This window comes from Rhinatrema bivittatum, chromosome 1 (genome assembly GCF_901001135.1).
Source record: "Rhinatrema bivittatum chromosome 1, aRhiBiv1.1, whole genome shotgun sequence".
In the NCBI taxonomy this organism is placed as follows: domain Eukaryota; kingdom Metazoa; phylum Chordata; class Amphibia; order Gymnophiona; family Rhinatrematidae; genus Rhinatrema; species Rhinatrema bivittatum.
In genome coordinates, this window is record NC_042615.1 from 687,216,335 (window position 1) to 687,235,731 (window position 19,397).

At 45.5% G+C, this 19,397-nt stretch overlaps 1 protein-coding gene across 6 annotated transcripts in view; it reads left to right on the forward strand.

Annotated features, from left to right (window-relative positions):
- ARHGEF28 (Rho guanine nucleotide exchange factor 28) overlaps positions 1 to 19,397 on the forward strand; it is a 585,749-nt gene that overhangs the window by 557,685 nt on the left and 8,667 nt on the right. For 5 of the 6 annotated variants that reach the window (XM_029574889.1, XM_029574905.1, XM_029574916.1 and 2 more), the window contains 3 exons: positions 778 to 825; positions 3,860 to 4,345; positions 13,068 to 13,380. In XM_029574889.1, the coding sequence (XP_029430749.1) occupies positions 778 to 825; positions 3,860 to 4,345; positions 13,068 to 13,380 (847 nt within the window). The remainder of the gene's footprint in view (positions 1 to 777; positions 826 to 3,859; positions 4,346 to 13,067; positions 13,381 to 19,397) is intronic. The other variant, XM_029574896.1, reaches the window with a different exon arrangement.

Genomic DNA, 19,397 nt, shown 5'->3' on the forward strand with positions numbered 1-19,397 from the left:
CACGTTTTTGGCCTGACCAGACTTAGCCGGCTAAGTTGTCCAGCTAACTCTGAAAATTGGAGTTAGCCAGCTAACTAAGGCCTAGATTTTTCATTCCGCTATAAATATATCGGAATGAAGAGTTGCAGCCAAAAAAAGGCAGGGGGCCATAGATTAGCAATGTTGCCCCTTGGATGTCACATAACGCTTTTGGGACATTAGATTGCACAAAAAGACAAAACAAAAATGTTTAAAGAATTCACATAAGGAGGAGGTTGGAAGTTAATGATTATAATTTGCATCCAGGTGTAGGGACGCCTATACAAGTATATGAAACTTTCAACCCTCTTCAAAAACTTTTTTTTCTCATAAAGTTTGTAAGATGGATTAATTGAAGTGAGATAAAAAGCCATTTATACCAATTTATGTGTAGGCTCAGAAATTCATCATTATAATACCAATTAAACCCATAAGAGCAAGTTGACAAATTATATTTAAAAATTCATAGTTCACAGTGATAGAACAGCACTGTTCCAAGACTTGATTCGTTGATCATTTACATATCACTGTTAGGTGGTGTTGATAATTTTAACTTCTGAGTTAGCCAGCTAAATGCTTCTGAATATGGACCTCATTTACAGTAGGTTGCAGGCAGATTACTCAAGTTTCTCAGGTACTACACAAGCCTAGTGAAAGCTTTCATTACAAACCAATCTCAGGTTGTATTATCGATATTTCACTTTTGTATCACATCAGCCTTTATATGTTCCTAAGCATGAGAATTACTCTGTGTTTCAGATCATTCAAGCACTACACAGCTTAACCCGTCTTTTATACAGCATACAGGTAACTATTTACTGATCTCTTGTTTCAGTTCATGCAACTTATTTTGTTTTTTATTTCAGCTGAGTTAAGAATACTATGTTTATACGCTAACTACGTGCTGTACTGCATTTTTTATTTTGGCAACGGTAACCTGGAAGTTATTTAAAGGGCATGTCCTATTCAAGTGCCCCTTTTAAATGGTTTGAAAGTCTGTTGTAAGTTCTTACTTACCTGTGAGTTGCTGGTCTCAATCCAATTCCCAGTGAACTGAACAGATCCCCTAAAAGATCTGTCATCACAGTTTCCACCTAATTGGCACCCTTGCAGATATTCACAGCACAAGAGGTCATAGATTCCACAGCCACGGGGGACTGAAATACTTTCTTATCCATGGATGTTATCCCTCTAGAGTAGGACTGAGGAATAATGCAAAGGATACTGCTTTTACTTGCTGTTGCATCTGCTGTATCTGTTCTGCGTAATAAATGGTTCTTTAGCCTCCAGTGCTCTCAGTACTGAATGTTTTATGAGCATCCCGAGGTCCATATTCAGCTACCGGCTGGCTAGGAAAGTTATCAGGTACACCAGTAAATATATCTGGCTATCTTAAAGTTTATCTAGCTAACTTTAGGACTGCTCTTCAGCAGTTTTATTGGTAGTTCAACAAAAAATGAATTCTTATTTTGTTTTGACCGGTTACAGAGACCCATTTTAATTGTCAATGATGAGCACCAGTATTTCACAGTAGATTTTTATTCATCTGATGATTCTGATTTGATTTCATTTACAAATGTGTAAAATTAACGCCATCTATGAAAGCTAATAGAGAAATACATTAAGCACTATGAATGATTTCATATGATCGCTTTTTCAGCAGGACTTTAGTGTTTCATAACTGTGTGCACAAAAGTATTATTTAAATATGGTCTGATACTAGTCATGGAGAAAGTATGGCACCCCTGGCTAAATGTTCTCTATGAAGTACCTAGCACTCAAAAGGTGCAACTCCCAGCTGAAAATAAAGTCCTCTTTATGCTGCCAACCCTCTGTCCTAAGTGTCTTGCACTTTGTCACTTAAACCCCCAAAATATATTTCCCATTACTGAAAACTTATAAGTGCTAGTGAAGATTATTCAGATCTTAAACAAAGCAAATTGTTATCAAAATGTAATAAGTTCTAAAGTCGCTGATGAGAGTTCAGACTCTAAAGTCAAATGTTTGAAAAGCAAGATGAAGTGGGGCTGCTGTAGTGTTACTGCATGATTTGGAATTGTGGAAAGGTTGAATATAATCGAAACTAAGGAAATCCTTGTTTTTTTTAAACATCTGTCTTAATGAATTCTGACATTAGTTGTCCTACTTTCTTTGGGTGTAGCAGGACTGCAGATTGTTGCTTTTCTTTGGCATAAGACTAAAAAATACACACAATAAAGCAGTGCACTGTCTTCCTGATGGTCTGAAGCCATCTGGCAGTCTTAGATGATCACAAACTCCAGAGCCGTGTTGGCCTCAGCACTAGTCCAAATTCTGCAGGATTATTAACTTTGTAGAAGATTTAGAAAAAACTGATTCATGCTGACTTCACCAGTACATTCAGGTTTGCCGCACCATTATCCCTGGGGCTTATTGGCCCAGAAAAATCAAAGCTATAATAGTATTTCTTAAAATATTTTCATGGTATGGTGTTTGATAGAACATCATCATCACATTAAATGCAGGCAGCTCTACCATAGAAACCCTACATAATCTTTCTACTACTCCAGCTGGTACAATAAATGCCAGGAAATACCATCCTTATTAAATAGCATTTCTACATAGAAACACAGAATAATCAGATGGCGGATGAGGATTGTGAGGCTTATTTAGTCCTCCCACTTTTTTTCTGGTACAATGCCTGAGATCCCAGATGATTATCATTTCCCTTCACAATTTTTGCAGCTACGGATCCTTTGCCTTCTTGAATTCCATTTCTGTTTTTGCCTCCAGCCCTTCCCCTGGAAGGGGCATAGCATGTATCCACCACCCTTTCTGCAATGTATTATTTTGAATGTATTATTTTATGATGTGTCTCCTGACTCTGTCTAATTAGAGCAGAGCTTTCCAAACTGTGTGTCGGGACACGTTAGTGTGTCGCCTGCAGTGTGCAGGTGTGTCGCGCAAGCCCGGTCAACTCTGATGCGAGTTTGGGCTTTTTTTTTTCTAGAGATTCACTTTTTTTTTTTCAGTTTATGGGTTGCTTATTATTGGGTGATTTTTGCTGTCAATCGCGTTTTTTTGGGGGGCTTGGTGGGTGGAATGAGCCCAGCCATCCTTGCATTGGCTGCTGCTGCCGATGAGGCCTGGCCATGAGGAGTACTGACTGCAAGCAGCAGTGTCTGGTGATCATGGAAGGGAGTGAAGCACTTAACTGGCAACAATCAAAAAGACGAGGTACATGAGTGTGGGGGCCAGACATGTGCTGGGGGGAGAGAGATGAGTGAGTGGGGGGCAAACGTGCTGGGGGGACAGACATGTGCTTGAGGGGGAGAGATATGAGTGTGTGGGGGCCAGACATGTGCTGGGGGAGGAGAGAGATGAGTGTGTGGGGGCCAGACATGTGCTGGGGGAGGAGAGAGATGAGTGTGTGGGGGACAGACAATTTGTTTTATTATTGTTTTTCATAAATTATAACAATAACATGAATCTTGGAATATATATTTTTAATATAAATTTAAGGTTTTCATGAGATAGGTTGTGTCGTGAAACATTTTATTTATGTATATATTTAAGGAAACATACATAAATTGTCAAAATATGTTTCGTTCGTTTAACCTTTAACCTCTGGTTTACTAGTAGACTGAATTACCGTGTCGTGAAATTATGTTTGTCTAAAAAGTGTGTCACCAACATGAAAAGTTTGGAAAGCTCTGCATTAGAGTATCATACTGTGACCTCATGTTCTAGAATTTTTTAATATGAGGTCCTGGCTGATGAAATGTTGAGAAATCAAAGTAGTAAAAAAAAAAACCTCTGTAAACTTAAGAGAAATCTCTGTGTTTTATTTTGTGATTACTAGGCAGCTGTAATCATACAAGATACCCACATTGCAGTCCACGAGGCACTTCTACAGGATCATGATAAAACCTCTAAAGGCCACTGTAGTCATGCAAATCTGCTTCTAGAACAGGAAAAGTATCACAGTTTGAAAAAACATAGGGAAGATTTGGCCAATCTACATAAACTTCAGCACCAGTTTCAGCAGGACCTGCAGCGCTGGCACCGTGAGTGTGAGCAAAGAGAGTGGGAGCAGGATGAGAAAGAGGCCTTACTGCTGGAGAGAGAGAGAGAGTGCCAGAATCAGGAAGAGCTCCTTCAAAGGAACAGAGAAGAACTGGACATACAGCTTCAAGAACACCAGCAAAACATGGAGCGACTTAGGAAAGGCCAGAGGCTAGTAGAAAAGGACATGGAAAAATATCAAGTGCAGCAAAAGCTGTTGCGATATTGGAAACACAACCGCCAAAGTAGTTTACCTACCTCGTTTTCTCTAAGTAAAAATGAGGTAGGTAATTTTCCCTCTCACAAGTATTCTTCCAATATTTATACCCTAAAATTCAGTATTGTTTATGCGCAAGTGGGCTGATTTATTAAGAGTCTCTAATGTTGACAGAATGAGAGAAATTACTTCTTTGCAGGTTGTGAGATCTTTTATTGGGACAGCTTATCTAAGAATTATCCAAAGATGATGATCTACAAGAGATTTTGACATCATGCAAGGGCCTTCTTCAGATGTCATCTGCAGAATTGACCTATGTGGTCTTGAAACCATGTACAGTTATCATCTTGGTATAAATGTTATACTGATCCAATAAAATAATCTTGTTTTCTCCTGAACCAGTACATCTACCAGAATTCTATTCCACATATTGGATGTTTAAACAACCAATGTTTTATTTTTAAGTTGTTCCTGCTGACATACAGTAAATACACACAATGAAGAACTCATTTTTTAAGAGATGATACCGGTAGCTTTGAAGTCAGAATCAGTATTGTTTAATGTGTTGATTGAATTTTGATTACTATAAGCAGAATTTACTTTGTACTGTATCTGAAGAAAAAACATTAATCTAAAGATTAGACACCACTATGTTTTCATGCTTAGACAATTTTTTCTAAGCGTGCCTAGAGAAGAGAAACACATTTTTTCCTGCTAGGTGAGTCTGATTGCTTATCTAGTAACATTTTCTGTCATATCATGTGATAAAATATAAGTGAGTTTATGTTCAGTCATTGAAGTCTCAGTTTGATAATGATAATTTGTGCCCAATAGATTTTGTTCTTTATTTGCAATAAATGCAGTGGGTGTTGCATCTGTGGAACCTTGGGCCAAGGTGAGATTAGCTCTACCTGCAGGCGGACCCAGGCAAAGCAGAGCCTGATCAGGACCTTCACCTATACCAGCCCATGTTCCCCTTGTGTTGAGCCTTTGGGTGTAGAGGCCAGCAGGATTTAGGTGGCGCCTCTAATAGAGGCAGAAGAGGAGGTCCATGGTTAGCTAGGGTCATAGGCAAGTGGCAGTCTGGTATTACCAGGCAGTGGTCAGATTCAGGGAGTGGTCAAGCATATCCGAGGTTCAGTCAATAGTCAGAGGCAGGCACTGGTCAAGTGTATCTGAGGTCCATGCCAAGGTCAAAACTGGGTATCCATACGAAGGAGGAAAAGGAGGACGGATAGGCAGGGCAGGCAAGGACAAGAACAAGTGGGCAACAAAGATGAAGACAAGCTGTAATGCAGGGAAACGACACGTACTACTAGAAAGTAGCTATACCTGTTGCTGAGGCAAATTGCATCCAGGGAGCTGCCCTTATATAGGGCAGTGCTGGTGATGTCACCTCTAGGGGCCATGGGGAGTTTCTCGCCATGGTCCCTTTAAATAGCAGGACATGGTGTGCTTGTTTACCTAGGGGAAGGTGTGGTATGTACTGTTAGTGTCCTGCTGATAGTGTTGAAGAGCGACATCCTGCTGCGTGGCTGGCTGGTGGCATTTGCCACATTGTAGAGCAGAAGGCCCAGCCTGAGAGAAGTGAGTGGGTCAGTTCGAGGGAGCAGCCCTCGGACCACTAAATGCAACAGTACTCTCCTCTTAAGCCCCCCTCCCTGAGGTTCTGGATTTCCTGGAGTATCATTGATGAAAGTCCTTCAAGAGGTTGGTGTTTAAGCTGTTGGAGGATGGCTCCCATGAATTTTCTTTTGGGCTATAGTTCTTCCACGAAATTAGGTACTTGAACCTTTTTCCTCTTCAACAGGAATCCAGGACTTCCTGCACTTCGTATACTTATACTACTTCCATCAGTAGTGACTACCTGCGGTTCAAGCAGCACTCTGGAGGGCCACGAAGGCACCACTGGCTTAAGCAAAGACACATGAAACACGTTATGGACCTTTAACGTGGGTGGTAGCCTTAATTGATATGTGACAGAGCCCACCTGCCGCTGTATGGTAAAGGGTCCAATAAAGCATGATGCCAAATGCATTGATGGAATTCATAGTTGGAAGTGATGGTACTTAGCCAGACCTTCTCCCCTATCTTGAATTGGGGAGCTATCCTTCTATGTGTATCTGCTGTTCTCATAGCCTGGGTGGCAGCTTTCTCAAACAAGTGGTGGTCCATGCCTATAGTTCATGCAATTCCTGGGCTGAGAGCTGACTCACCAGTGAAGGAACTGTCATGGACAGTAGTAGAGGAGGCAGAGGTTGTTTTCTGTAAACCAGTTGGAAGGGAGAGGAGCCAGATACTGCGTTGATATGATTATAATGGAAGAATTTGGCCCAACGTAAAAGGGTGGCTCAGTTGTCCTGTTGGTTGTTGACAAAGGAGCAGAGTAAGGTCTAAAGAGTATGGTTGGTATGCTCTGCTTCCCTGTTGCCTTGTGGGTGGTAGGCTGTTGTGTAATCGAGTGTGATCCCACATTTTTTTCAAAGAGAGCACTAGTACGATGTCAAGAACTGAACCCCTCTTTCTGATAGTATGTGCTTCAGTAATCCATGTAGGCGAAAAATATGGAGGGTATATAGGAATGCCAGTTCTATCATGTAAGGAAGGTCTGGTAATGGAACAAAGTGTGCAGCCTGGTAATTGGACAAAGTGTGCCATCTTGGAAAAATGATCAATCACCACCCGTATCACAATGGCATCGTTAGGGATAGGGAGGTCCACAATAAAATCCATGGACAAGTGGGTCCAGAGTACCCTAGGGGCTGGCAATGGCTGTAACAGCCCCTAGGGCCAGCCATATAATGCTTTTTGCTATGTACAAGTAGGACATGAATCAATATAGGCCTTGACATCTTGCTTCATTTGGGGCCATCAGTAGTGCCGTTGATACAAGGGTTTGTGCCCACCCAGAGTACCCTGCGACAATGGGCCCATTTCAACACTTTCCCATGCAGTCTGGAAGATACTACCGTCTTCCCTGGAGGAACATGAACCATAGTATCCAGGAGTATCTTAGTGAGATCAATGATGTGCTTAGAGGTTCTGGGACATCCTCAATCTGGAAGGAATAACAGAGGGTGTCTGTTTGTAGATTCTTGTGCTGACATTAATGTAACTCACAATTAAAGCGAACAAAGACCATCGAGCCTGTCTTGCATTAAACTGCTGAGCCTGATGTAGATGTTCGAGGTTCTTGTGGTCCATTTATATAGTGACATGGTGTTGAGCCCCCTCGAGAAGATGGCACCATTCCTAGAGAGCCAGTTTGACTGCCAGGAGCTCTTGGTCTCCAATGTTGTAGTTGCGTTCAGCTGAGAAGAACTTCTTAGAAAAGAAGGAAACCTGGTCATAGTACCCCTTCGGGATTGTGCAGGCTGAGGCATTCTCTAACCCCAGGGTAGTAGCATCTACCTCTACAGCAATGAGTCATGTGGAGTCTGGATGACTAGACAAGGCTTGTTAGCAAAGGCATTCTTTAACTTCTGTAAGGCCTGGATAGCCTCTGGTGGTCATTCTTTAGGGTTGGTGCCCTTGCGGGTAAGGGCAGTAAGGAGGGCTGCCAAGTTGAATTAATTTGGAATAAACTGGGAGTAATAATTAGCAAACCCCAGGAATGTTTGTAAGGCCTGGAGCCCCAGGAAGCGAGGCCAGTCCATGATGGCTTTTTCCTTGGCAGGATCCATGCGGAATCCATCTCGTGAGACTATGTGCCCAAGGAAGGGGAGCTCTTGTTCAAAGAAACATTTTTCCAATTTGGTGTAGAGATTATTCTCTAAGAGGTGTTGTAGGATGATGCAGACATTCCTCTGGTGGGAACTCAGGGTTTGAGAAAAGATCAATATGTCATCCAAGTATATGACCCTGCAGGTGTATAGCAGATTGTGGAAGATCTTGTTGACCATTTTCTGGAACACCGCTGGGGAAATGCAAAGTCCAAGGACAAAACCAAGTACTCATAGTGTCTATCATGAGTTTTAAATGCGGTTTTCCATTCACCAGCCTTTCTACAGATGAGGTTGTGGGTAACGGTCCTTAGTAAAAACATTCAGGCCATGGTAATCTATGCACAACCTGAGAGATTCGACCTTCGTGACAAAGAAGAATCCAGCTCCTGCCGAGGAAGAGGAAGGGCAGATAAATCCATGTTCTAGATTCTCCTGAATATAGCCGACATCGCCTGAGTTTCTGGGGGGGGACAGTGACTAAACCCGGCCATGCGGGGGCGTGGCATCGGGGATAAGCTCAATGCCGTAGTCATACATGCAATGAGGAGGCAGGACTTCAGCATTCTTTTTGAGAAGCCATCCTTGTAATCCATATATTGGGAAGGAAGCCCTGGATGTAAGGAAGCCATAGTTACTGGATGAAGAGGTTCTACTGGCACCAGTTAGGAAAACATACATCCCTGGCCCCAGCGGACAAGTTGTAAGGCAAACCAGTTGAAGTGTGGTTGATGTTGCTGGAGCTTAGTATGATGGGATGAATGGCTCTGGAGATCACTGAAAACTGATCTGTATGTGTAAGAGGCCAGTGCAAAAGACTACAGGCATCGTGGTCAGGGTATCCAGATCTGGAAGTGGGTCTCCATAGACAGAGGAAATCATCAGAGAAGTCATCTGAAGCAAAGGAATCTGAAGTTGATTGATCAGTTCTTGCAGGATGAAGTTTCCTCTGGAGCTGGAGTCTACAAAGGCCTGGATGGAAAAACATGTGAGTCCAGTTCTAGTGTGAATGGTAGGGGTAGTTGGGGAGCCAGAACGGTGAGGCTTAGGGTCATATCCCCGCAGGGCCCTAAGCATTTAAGTTTCTCGACCTCTGTGGACATTGAGCCAAGAAATGGCCTCAAGAGATGCAGTAGAGACAGACAGAGACCTTACTAACTGCGATGGATTCTCTCTTCAAAGGCCAAGTGGCAGTGTTCCAACTGCATCAGCTCTTCTGAAGGAAGAGAAGTCAAGAGTGTGGCAGTCAGGGGGCAAGAGCAGATGCTGGAATCAGAGGCCTTGGAGATATTCTTTCATGCCGGACAGGTCTCTCGAGCCCTTTGCTGCCGACGACGATCTATTTTGCCAGTTAAAGCAATGAGTGAGGTAGGAAGATATCAGGCGGCAAGTTTGCCTTTGATCTTCTCTGAGAGACCTTCTAAGAAAATAGCAACTAGGCTATCTTCTCACCAGTTTAGCTTGGAAGCCTGTGTCTGAAATTCTACAGCATATTCGGCTAAGGTTTGGGAGCCTTGACGGAGGTGAAGCAGATCAGAAGCCATCGCTGCTGCATGACCTGGCTCTTAAAAGATGGTATGGAACTGCTCCATGAACTGTTGCAGATCGAGTAAGAGTGGGTTCGCTTGTTCCCAGGGGGGGAGATGCCCAAGCCCATGCTGTGCCATCAGGCAGGGAGAGGATGAATGTGGTCTTTGCTTGGTCATTGGGGAATAGCGGAGCTTGTAACTGGAAGTGCATTTCACATGGGTTGAGAAATCCCCAACACTGCTTGGGGTCACTGGCATACTGGGGTGGAGCTGGCGGTTGAAGAACCAGCCAACTGGTTATGGGAGGAGATAGAGGTACTGGTGTAGGTGGAGAAGGTGCTGCAGGAGTGATCAGGGTGTCCAAGTGAGTGGTAAGTCACTCCTTTGCTGCAGCTAGGAGCACCAAGGTACCTTGATGGTCTTGCAACCTATGGGCTATTCCAGGGATAGCCTGCAGTGAGGTCAAGTCCATCAAATCCATGGCCTCAGGATTGAGCCTTTGACTTCTGGGGCCATCAGGACTTAGGTGGGGTCTCTCCTGGAAGCGAAGACAAGGACCGTAGTTAGCTAGAGTTGTAGGCAGGCAGCAGTCAGACATATCCAAGTTCCAGGTAATGGTCAGAGGCAGGCAGTGATCAAATGTATCCAAGGTCTGGGCCAAGGTCAAAACTGGCTATCCGTCTGAAAGAGGAGAAAAGGGATGAATAGCCAGGGCAGGCAGGCAAGGACAAGAACCAGTGGACAACAAAAATAAAGACAAGCAGGATGAAGACTGAAAACAGGTTAGAATGTAGGGAAGCAGCACACACTACTAGAGAGTAGCTGGACCTGTTGCTGAGGCAAGTTGCTTCCAGGGACTGCTGGTGATGTCATCTCTAGGGGCCACGGACCCTTTAAATAGCAAGAAGAGGTATGCTTAGCAGGAGGTGTAGTGTCCCCCTATTCCCCTGCATGAAGGTTAAAATGACAGTTGCTACAATTTGGCTAGCAACACGAGGACAGTGAGTGTGTGCTTCCTGTTCCCATGACAGCCCTTTTTCCTCCCTTTCCACCATGGTGCATACTTCTTGCTTAGGGAAGGAGTAGCCATGTCTGCAGCCACTGCCATACTGACTTCCACAGCAGCGATAAGAGGGAGATGGAGGAATCCCCTTTCTGAACTTGTGGTGCTTCCTACTTTGTACACTACTGCATTATTGGTTGTCATGATTAATAATTATCAGCTCGATCCAGTATCGTCCGCTCGAGGATTGCCCGTCTGTAACGTGCTCGTAGCGCACAATTCGGGCGCGCAAGGCAGTTCGGCGATACAGTGTCCAGTTTCACGCGTCCGTATCGCTTCTGAAAACAGACGCATAACCCTTTCCGCACCCGGCATGTAAATGAACGAAAAAGCTGTATAATGAAGGAATTAGCTATTCCCCTGCGATACTGTAACGGGCGCTGATATTATCTCCTCCGTAACCCGCTGTTCTGCCGCGGCCTTAACCTGCTAGTTTACCGCCTCCCCCTAGTAGGAGTTAGTGTAGTGTAGTGTAGGGTAAAAACATTGCTTACCCGCCCTGGTCCCGTCCGGTCTCCTGCAGCCCCGTCCGGACCGGACGGGGCTGCAGGAGACCGGACGGGACCAGGGCAAAAAAAACAAACGAAAAAGTAGCAAGGCTCGGGCCTGCTATGGTAAGTGTAAAAAGTGTAAAAAACAAAAACCTGTGTGTTATATAAAAAAATAAAACAATTTTAAATACCTGTCGGAGGGCCGTGGGTCCAGGCGGCCGGTGGGCGGCGGGCAGCCATCAGCGGCATCCGGTAGTCCCTTCTCCCTTCCTCCCCTGCCTGGATGAGCGCCAAAATCGCACGGGCGGGTCGGCAGCGGGGGGGGGGGGGCGGCAGCAGGATCCGGGAGCGGCGGGTAGGCAGCAGCGGGGTCCGGGGGGTCCGGGGCAGCGGCAGCGGGGCGGGGGGCGGCAGCAGGATCCGGGAGTGGCGGGTAGGCAGCAGCGGGGTCCGGGGGTGGCAGCGAGATCCGGGGAGCCAGCAGCGGCAGCATGTTCGATCGCGCAGGCAGGTAGGTGGCAAAGTAAAGATGGCCGCCTGCACGGGAAAATCGTGCAATTGGCCGCTGAAGACGTGACGTCACGACGTTTGGCGTCACGGGGTGTGACGTCACGTCTTCAGCGGCCAATTGCACGATTTTCCCGTGCTGGCGGCCATCTTTACTTTGCCACCTACCTGCCTGCGCGATCGAACATGCTGCCGCTGCTGGCTCCCCGGATCTCGCTGCCACCCCCGGACCCCCGCTGCTGCCTACCCGCCGCTCCCGGATCCTGCTGCCGCCCCCCTGCTGCTGCCCCCCCCCCCCGCTGCCGCTGCCCCTGCCCCCCCGGACCCCGCTGCTGCCTACCCGCCGCTCCCGGCTCCTGCTGCCTCCCCCCCCCCCCCCCCCCCCCCCCGCTGCCGACCCGCCCGTGCGATTTTGGCGCTCATCCAGGCAGGGGAGGGAGGGAGGAAGGGAGAAGGGACTACCGGATGCCGCTGATGGCTGCCCGCCGCCCACCGGCCGCCTGGACCCACGGCCCTCCGACAGGTATTTAAAATTGTTTTATTTTTTTATATAACACACAGGTTTTTTGTTTTTTACACTTTTTAAACTTTTTTACACTTCCTGGTGCCTGTCATTTCAAATGTCATTTGAAATGACAGGTACCAGCGCACCCAGGTTACTGTATAGGCGCTGTTACAGCGCCTATACAGTAAAATGGGTTGCGCGGGCATAACCCTTCCCTAACGCTTCACAGCCGCGGCATGCATTTGCATGCGATTAGAGGAGAGTATCGGGGAGTTAGTGAAGAGAACTGTGCGTGCGGGGAGGAAGGGTGCGCCTGACACTACCTCACTGTTTTTACCGCGGCCTTACTGGATCGAGCCGTATGTCAAGCTTAACATTAATGTTTTTTAACATATCATTTCCTTGTCTGTTACTATATTTTGTTTTGGGTGTACTTGCACCATTTCAATCTGTTAGAAAGATACTGCAGTCTTGAAAATGAGCCAACACTCCAAATAGAATGAACTATGATAAAATAGTGAACATTTTCTACACTGTGGGGCATGTCTGATATTTATTTCTCAGGGCTCTATTTTTGACTAGCAATGAATTTAATTAAATATGACACGACTTCAACAAGTCTTGAGATAATAGTTGAATGTGCTCAGAAAATATGACATTATAACACACTGAGGTTGATTTTGGCTATAGTGCTTCTCCACCTTGGAAGTCAAGCATTGATTTTTTTCTCTTTGTTGCCTATTTGAGTGACATCTGACTTTCTTCTCTAGTGCTGTTTTCAGAAAGCTCATCCTCTTTGTCAGGCCTTTCATGAAATCAGTAGAATAAAGAGAATATTTGTTATGGATGGAACTCACTTTGGGAAGAAGATGAGACCACCTTGCCAATGGGATATTTCTGTGAAACAACAACAACAAAAAATGAAATGAAAATAGTATTTCTAAATATTTTCTTTGTTTTGTGTTGCACAGGTTATAGGCCAATCTCAATCAAACAGTTCACTTGATGAAGATTCAGTATACATAAATGAAGCCTTGGTACACATGTCATTTAACAACTGCAACAGATCAAACTCGCCTTTAGCTCATCTAGATCACGTTAATGAGAATATTCACTCAAGCTCTGATATAACGAGGACTACGGAAATACAGTCCAGTCACCAGATGGACGCGTCTTCTTATTCAACAGCCATTAATAAACCTTTAAACTGCATCAGACTCTGCCATGAAATATCAGAAAATCCACCTCCTTTCTGCAAAGGTAGCAAAAATATGATCAACAATGGTAATAGCATATTTTTAAAAATGTTTACTTTGAAAGGCAGACAGGGAAAACACTCTTTAAAGGGATTACTCCTAAAAAGGAAGTCAAGTGTACTTGGATAAGAATAAGGTCAGATGGTATGCCACTGGATAATAGGTGATGTTTGAGCAATTTCATTGAAAGAATGTTCTTGGCAACATTGCCATTACCTGAGGCAGTATTCTGGGCACAATTGCATGCCTGCATTTTGGCAGAAGAAGAAAATAATACCAAAAGGAATGTAAAGTATGATTTAATATATATGTAACCCTTTTTCCATGGATGGCATTTATCTTGAGGGTCTATAAACTAATTTATACTTTGGGGCTCACTCCACAGCCTCTTCCTTCCCCCCCCCCCCCCTCCTCCATGTCCCAAGGGGTGGGTCCTTTCTATTGTGGGGGGGGGGAATAATCTTCTAGGCACAGGGTTGGAATGAACTCCCTTGTGTGTTGAATACCATAGATCTTCAGCAAAGGCACACTGACGAGATAAGCTGGAATCACTGGATGTGTGTTCAAATTAAATTTTACTGTGGAAGATTTCAAAAGAATTAAGATGAACAAATATTAAAGTGTCCCAATACATTCAGGTTTCTTATCCATACAGGAATATATATTTTTAATGCCTCTACTTCTGTGGAAGTTTCCCTCAGGGCAGGGGCTTGGAACTTGGTTATCCTCCATGGGGTGGAGAGACAAAGGTCCCAAAGTGGCTGGGGTTTTCCTAGTAGTGGATGTCTCCTTTACCCATGGTTCCTGAGGTCCAAAGGCTCTCTCCCTATCTTCATACTGTCTGTGTTCTGTGTCCCCAGGGTGGAAACTCTTTTGGAGGTCTCCAGATGTTCTTCATTCCTCTCCCTTGAATTTCTTTTCAACATTGCAGGCAGACTTTCCGGAAGGAAAGGCCTTTTGCTGGAACCAGTTCTTAATTTTAGATCTGGGTAAGGAAGGGGGCAGAAAAAAATCTTCAATCTCAAGTCAAACAAAAAAAAAATATTCTTTCTTCTCTCAGATGGTTACTGCAACCTCCTCTTGAACTGGGCAAAGAGTAACAAAAGATCCCTCCTGAACTCCTGGAGAGGGTGTTTCATGCATTGTTTTTTTGACGGATGAAAATATTGTACGATATTTTCTAATCAGTCATGTATTGGGAGTCCCCGAAAATGATAGGAAAACCCCATGAAATTTTCTTATCATTTTTTTTGGGGGGGGAAAGGACACACAGAAAAATAAACACCAAACCCATCTCAACCCTTTAGATCTAATTATTTACAATCCCTCACCCTCCTGACCCTCCCCAAAACTTTCCTAAAGTACCTGGTGGTCCAGCGGGTGTCCCGGGAGTGATCTCCTGCTGCCACTAATCAAAATAGCGCCGATGGCCCTTTGCCCTTACCATGTGACAGGGGCTATCAGTGCCATTGGCTGGCCCCTATCACATGGTAGGAGCATTGGATGACCCACACCATTTTTTAGGATGGTGCCGGCAGTCCATCGCTCTGCTGGACCACCAGGTACTTTTGAAAAGTTTTTTTTTGGGGGGGATTGTAAATAATTAGATTTAAAGGGTCGGGATGGGGGGGGGGGGTTTGGCTTGGGATAGCCAAAAAACAAAATCGTCTAGACCGCGGGAAATGAAATTTCCTGCGGGTCCATGATTCCAAAACTGATTCCAGCACCTAATTCACATCTCTAGAAAGCACAGGTCTCAGACTTAAAATCTTAGCAAAAAATATCTCTGGGACTCTTCCCCACTCCAGTCTCTAACCAAGACCTGGCAGGGCAGTGTCTCTCCCTTCCTTATCTAGGCAGGGGGTCTAAACTTGGAGAGCACACTGTAGCAGCTCCTTCTCCTTCGAAAACCAAACCTACTCTACTACAAAATACCCAAGGCTAGCTCCCCCTTACTAGTTTGGGATTCTACCGTCTCTGACATCCTCTGGGAGAGGTGCTGTGGGGATGATATCTCCCTTTTAGCTGATAACTAAAGGCAGGAGTCTTCTAGTGGAGACTTCATAGTGCTCTGTAGTTTCCTTGTACGTTGTCTGATCTTATTTTTCTAATTGGTTGGTCACAATCTCTTTGTTCTCCTTGTCTGTCTTTTCCTAGTTCCCTTTTCAGGGTCTCTTTTATTCTTTCTTTTTCTTCTCTCTCCTCTTGTCTTCTTTCTTTCCTCCTTCATATACACACACAGATTCCCTCTCACATGTGCTCTTAAACAAATGCTTTCTCTCACACAGGCTCCCACTCTCATATGCTCTCTCTCACATACAGGCTCTCGCTCTCATATGCTCTCTTTCATATTCAGGCTCTCACTCGCAGGTTCCCACTCCCACACACTCTCTCTTATCCAGGCTCCCACTCGCACACATAGGTTTCCACTCTCACATGAAGGTTTTTACTCCCACACACACACACAGGCTCTTTTACATGCTCTCTCCCACATGCAGGCTTCCACTCCCATATGCTCTCTCTCACCTCAACTGTCTCTCACACCCACATGCTTTCTTTCATATATACACACACAGGCTCTCGACTCCCGTGCTCTCATACATTCACAGGTAGGCTTCTCATTCCCGTGCTCTCTCTCATACACACACACACACACACACACTTCCCACTCCCATGCTCTTGCTCATACATACACAGACAGGCTTCTTGCTCCCATGATGTCTTTCATAACACACAGGCTTCTCGGTCCCGTGCTCTCTCTCATACACACACACACACACACACACTTCCCACTCCCATGCTCTTGCTCATACATACACAGACAGGCTTCTTGCTCCCATGATGTCTTTCATAACACACAGGCTTCTCGGTCCCATGCTCTCTCTCATAAACTCATACACACAGGCTTTTCACTCCAGTGCTTTCTCTCATACAAACACACAAGCTTCTCACTCCCATGCTCTCTCTTATACATGCACACACAGGCTTCTCACTCCCATGCTCTCTCTCATACAAACACACACAGCCTTCTCACTCCCATGCTTTCTCTTATACATACAGAGGCTTCTCACTATCATGATCTCTCTATCATACATACATACGCACACACACACACACACACACACCCCCCCACACACCAGCTTCTCACTCCCATGCTCTTTCACACAGATGCTTTTTACTCCCATTCTGTCTCTCTCTCATACATGCGCACATACACACCCACACTCTATCAGGACTTCTTCATCCCTTCCAGGCCTCCTCACTGCAAGGCCTCGTCTCTGGCTGTGCATGTTGAGCTCCACGACGGCACTGTGATGGTCAGGCCTCTCTTCTCGGGCCGCACGGGATGAGCTACGCAGTGGCCCTGTGATGGTTGGGCCTCTTCTCAGGCCACGTGGGATGAGCTCTGCAATGGTCATGTATTGTCAGGCCTCTTCTCAGGCATTGGCCCACACAAGATGAGCTCTGCAATGGCCCTTTGATGGTCGGGCATCTCTTGGGCCATGCGGGATGAGCTCCACGACAGCCCTGCGATGATCAGGGCTCTTCTCAGGCGTATGGACTCCTGGGATGAGCTCTGTTGCGGCACTGTAATGCTCTGGCCTCTTCTTGGGCCATACGGGATGAGCTCCGCGATGGCCCTGCAACAGTCAGGCCTCTTCTTGGGTGTCGGGTCGCGTGGGATGAGCTCCACAAAGGCCCTTCGGTCGGGCCTCAGGTCGCGTGGAATGAGCTCCGCGACGGCCCTGCAATGGTCGGGATTCTCTTATTGGGCCGTGTGGGATGAACTTCACGATGGTCCTGCGACGGTCGGGGGCTCTCATCAGGCCACGTGGGATGAGCTCAGTGATGGCCCTGAGTGGTCAGGCCTGTTCTTGGGCCACACAGGATGACCTCCATGACAGCCCTGCGAAGGTCAGGTCAGGCTGCACTGGATGAGTTTCATGATGGCTTTGTATCAGGCCTCTCTTCTCAGGCGCTGGGTAACTCTGAGTGGGTGGGCCTGAGTGCAAAGTAGGTGGGCCACGGCCCACCCAGTCCCACCCAGGGCTACGCCACTGCCTTAATCAGAGTGGAACTAGGCTGCTGGCACTAATCTTTAAAAAGGAAATAGAGCAGATAATAGGGGAAAGCAGACAGTTGCTTAGAAGCGCATGGTTTGGAATGATGGGTCTTTGAAGACACTAACAAAACAGGGATTTTATGGCATCTTGATAGAACGGTTGCAATAAATGCTAAAATAGCTCAGGTGCCTTTAAGTAAAGAGCAAACAGAGCAGAAAGATTCCAAATTACTCCTGTCAAGCAGGTTGTTAATACAAACAAAATACATTGAAATGTATTTATACAAATGCTAGAAGTCTAAAAAATAATATGGGAAAGTTAGAATGCATAGCACTGAATGAAGAGCTAGATATAATTGACATCTCAGAGACCTGGTGGAAGGCTGTTTACCAATAGGACATTCTGATACCTGGATACAAGTTATATTGCAATGATAGGATGGATCAAATTGGTGGAGGAGTGGCATTATATGTTAAAGAGGGCATAGAGTCAAAAAAAAGGATAAAAGTTCTACAGGAAACAAAATGCACTGTAGAATTCTTATGGATAAAAATTCCATGTTAGAAGGGCAATAGAAAAATAGTGGGGTGTACTACCATCCACCTGACCAGATTGATGAAATGCTAACAGAAATTAGAGAAGCTAACAAAAATAGCAACATAGTAACAATGGGTAATTTCAGTTACCCTAGTAGTAACTGGATAAATGTCACAGATAATGTTTCTCGATGAAATAAATAACTGCTTCTTGGAGCAGCTGGTAGAAGAACTGACAAAGGAGGGGTGCTATTTTACACCTAATCCTTAGTGTGGAACCCATGATTTGGTGAAATAAGGTAATGGTGTTCGGGCCACTTGGCAATAGTGATCATGACATGATCAAATTTGACTTGATAACTAGAGGGAGGACACTAAGGAAATCTACTGCAACAGCATTTAACTTTCAAAAGGGAGTGTGGGAACGAGCGATGATTCCCACAGGCCTGGAGACAAAACTGGTCTGACTCCAGCCTTCCTTAAAACATAATCTTTATTGACAGCTTCAATCATATACACAACAGTAGACTGTCTTTACCTTCAGACAGTGTACTGTCTCTAATCACAGTTTCTACTGCTTCGTTTCAGCCTTATGGCCTCCTTGAACTCCCTGCTGTGCCCTGCAGCCTCTTCGACTTCCCTGTCTTGACCTGCAGTCTCCTCAGCCTTCTTGCCTGGCCTGGTAGCCTTTGGGTCTCCTAGTCTTGATCTGCCTTGCCTTGCAGCCTGCTTAAGCCTCCTGATCTGTTTCTCCCCTGTTTTGACTTATTTGTACCTTGCTGTGCTTTATAGTTCCTAGTTCCTGTGATTGTACTTTCCATGCCCTGTTTCTGTGGTTCTGTCCAGTCCCAGTCTTGTCCTGGCCAGTCCTTGCCTTCAGTTCCAGCCCTTGTCTCCCACTACTGCCTTTGAAGGCATGAATAAACATGTGCATTAAGGTGAGTCGGTTGATATAGGGTATCTGGATTTTCAGAGAGCATTTGGAAAAATACCTCATGAGAGACTCTTGAGGAAATTAAAAAATCATGAGATCAGTAGTGTAGCCACGGATGGGCCGTGACCCATCCACTTTAGGCCCAGGCCCACCCAATCATCGTTGCCTGATAGTCCGAGAAGAAAAGCCTTGTCACAGGGCCACTGCTTAAAGGCCTGTGCTGCCAGGTATACATACCCAGTGAAGCGGCAGCCATAGAGAGGAAGAGACTTGGGAGCCCTCCCATCCCACTGGTGGCTGAAGAGATGAGACCCAGGAGGCTGCCAGTTGATCCCATCCCACCAGCAGTCAAAGAAAGAAGAGGCTTGATAGGCCACTAATGGATCCCATCCCACTAGCAGCTAAGGAAAGATCCTTGCTAGGAGAGTGCCAGTTCTCCTTCTTCACCTCTTCCATACTGACTCTGCAGGATTCAAAAATCTTGCAGAGCACATGCTCTATGCTGATCTCA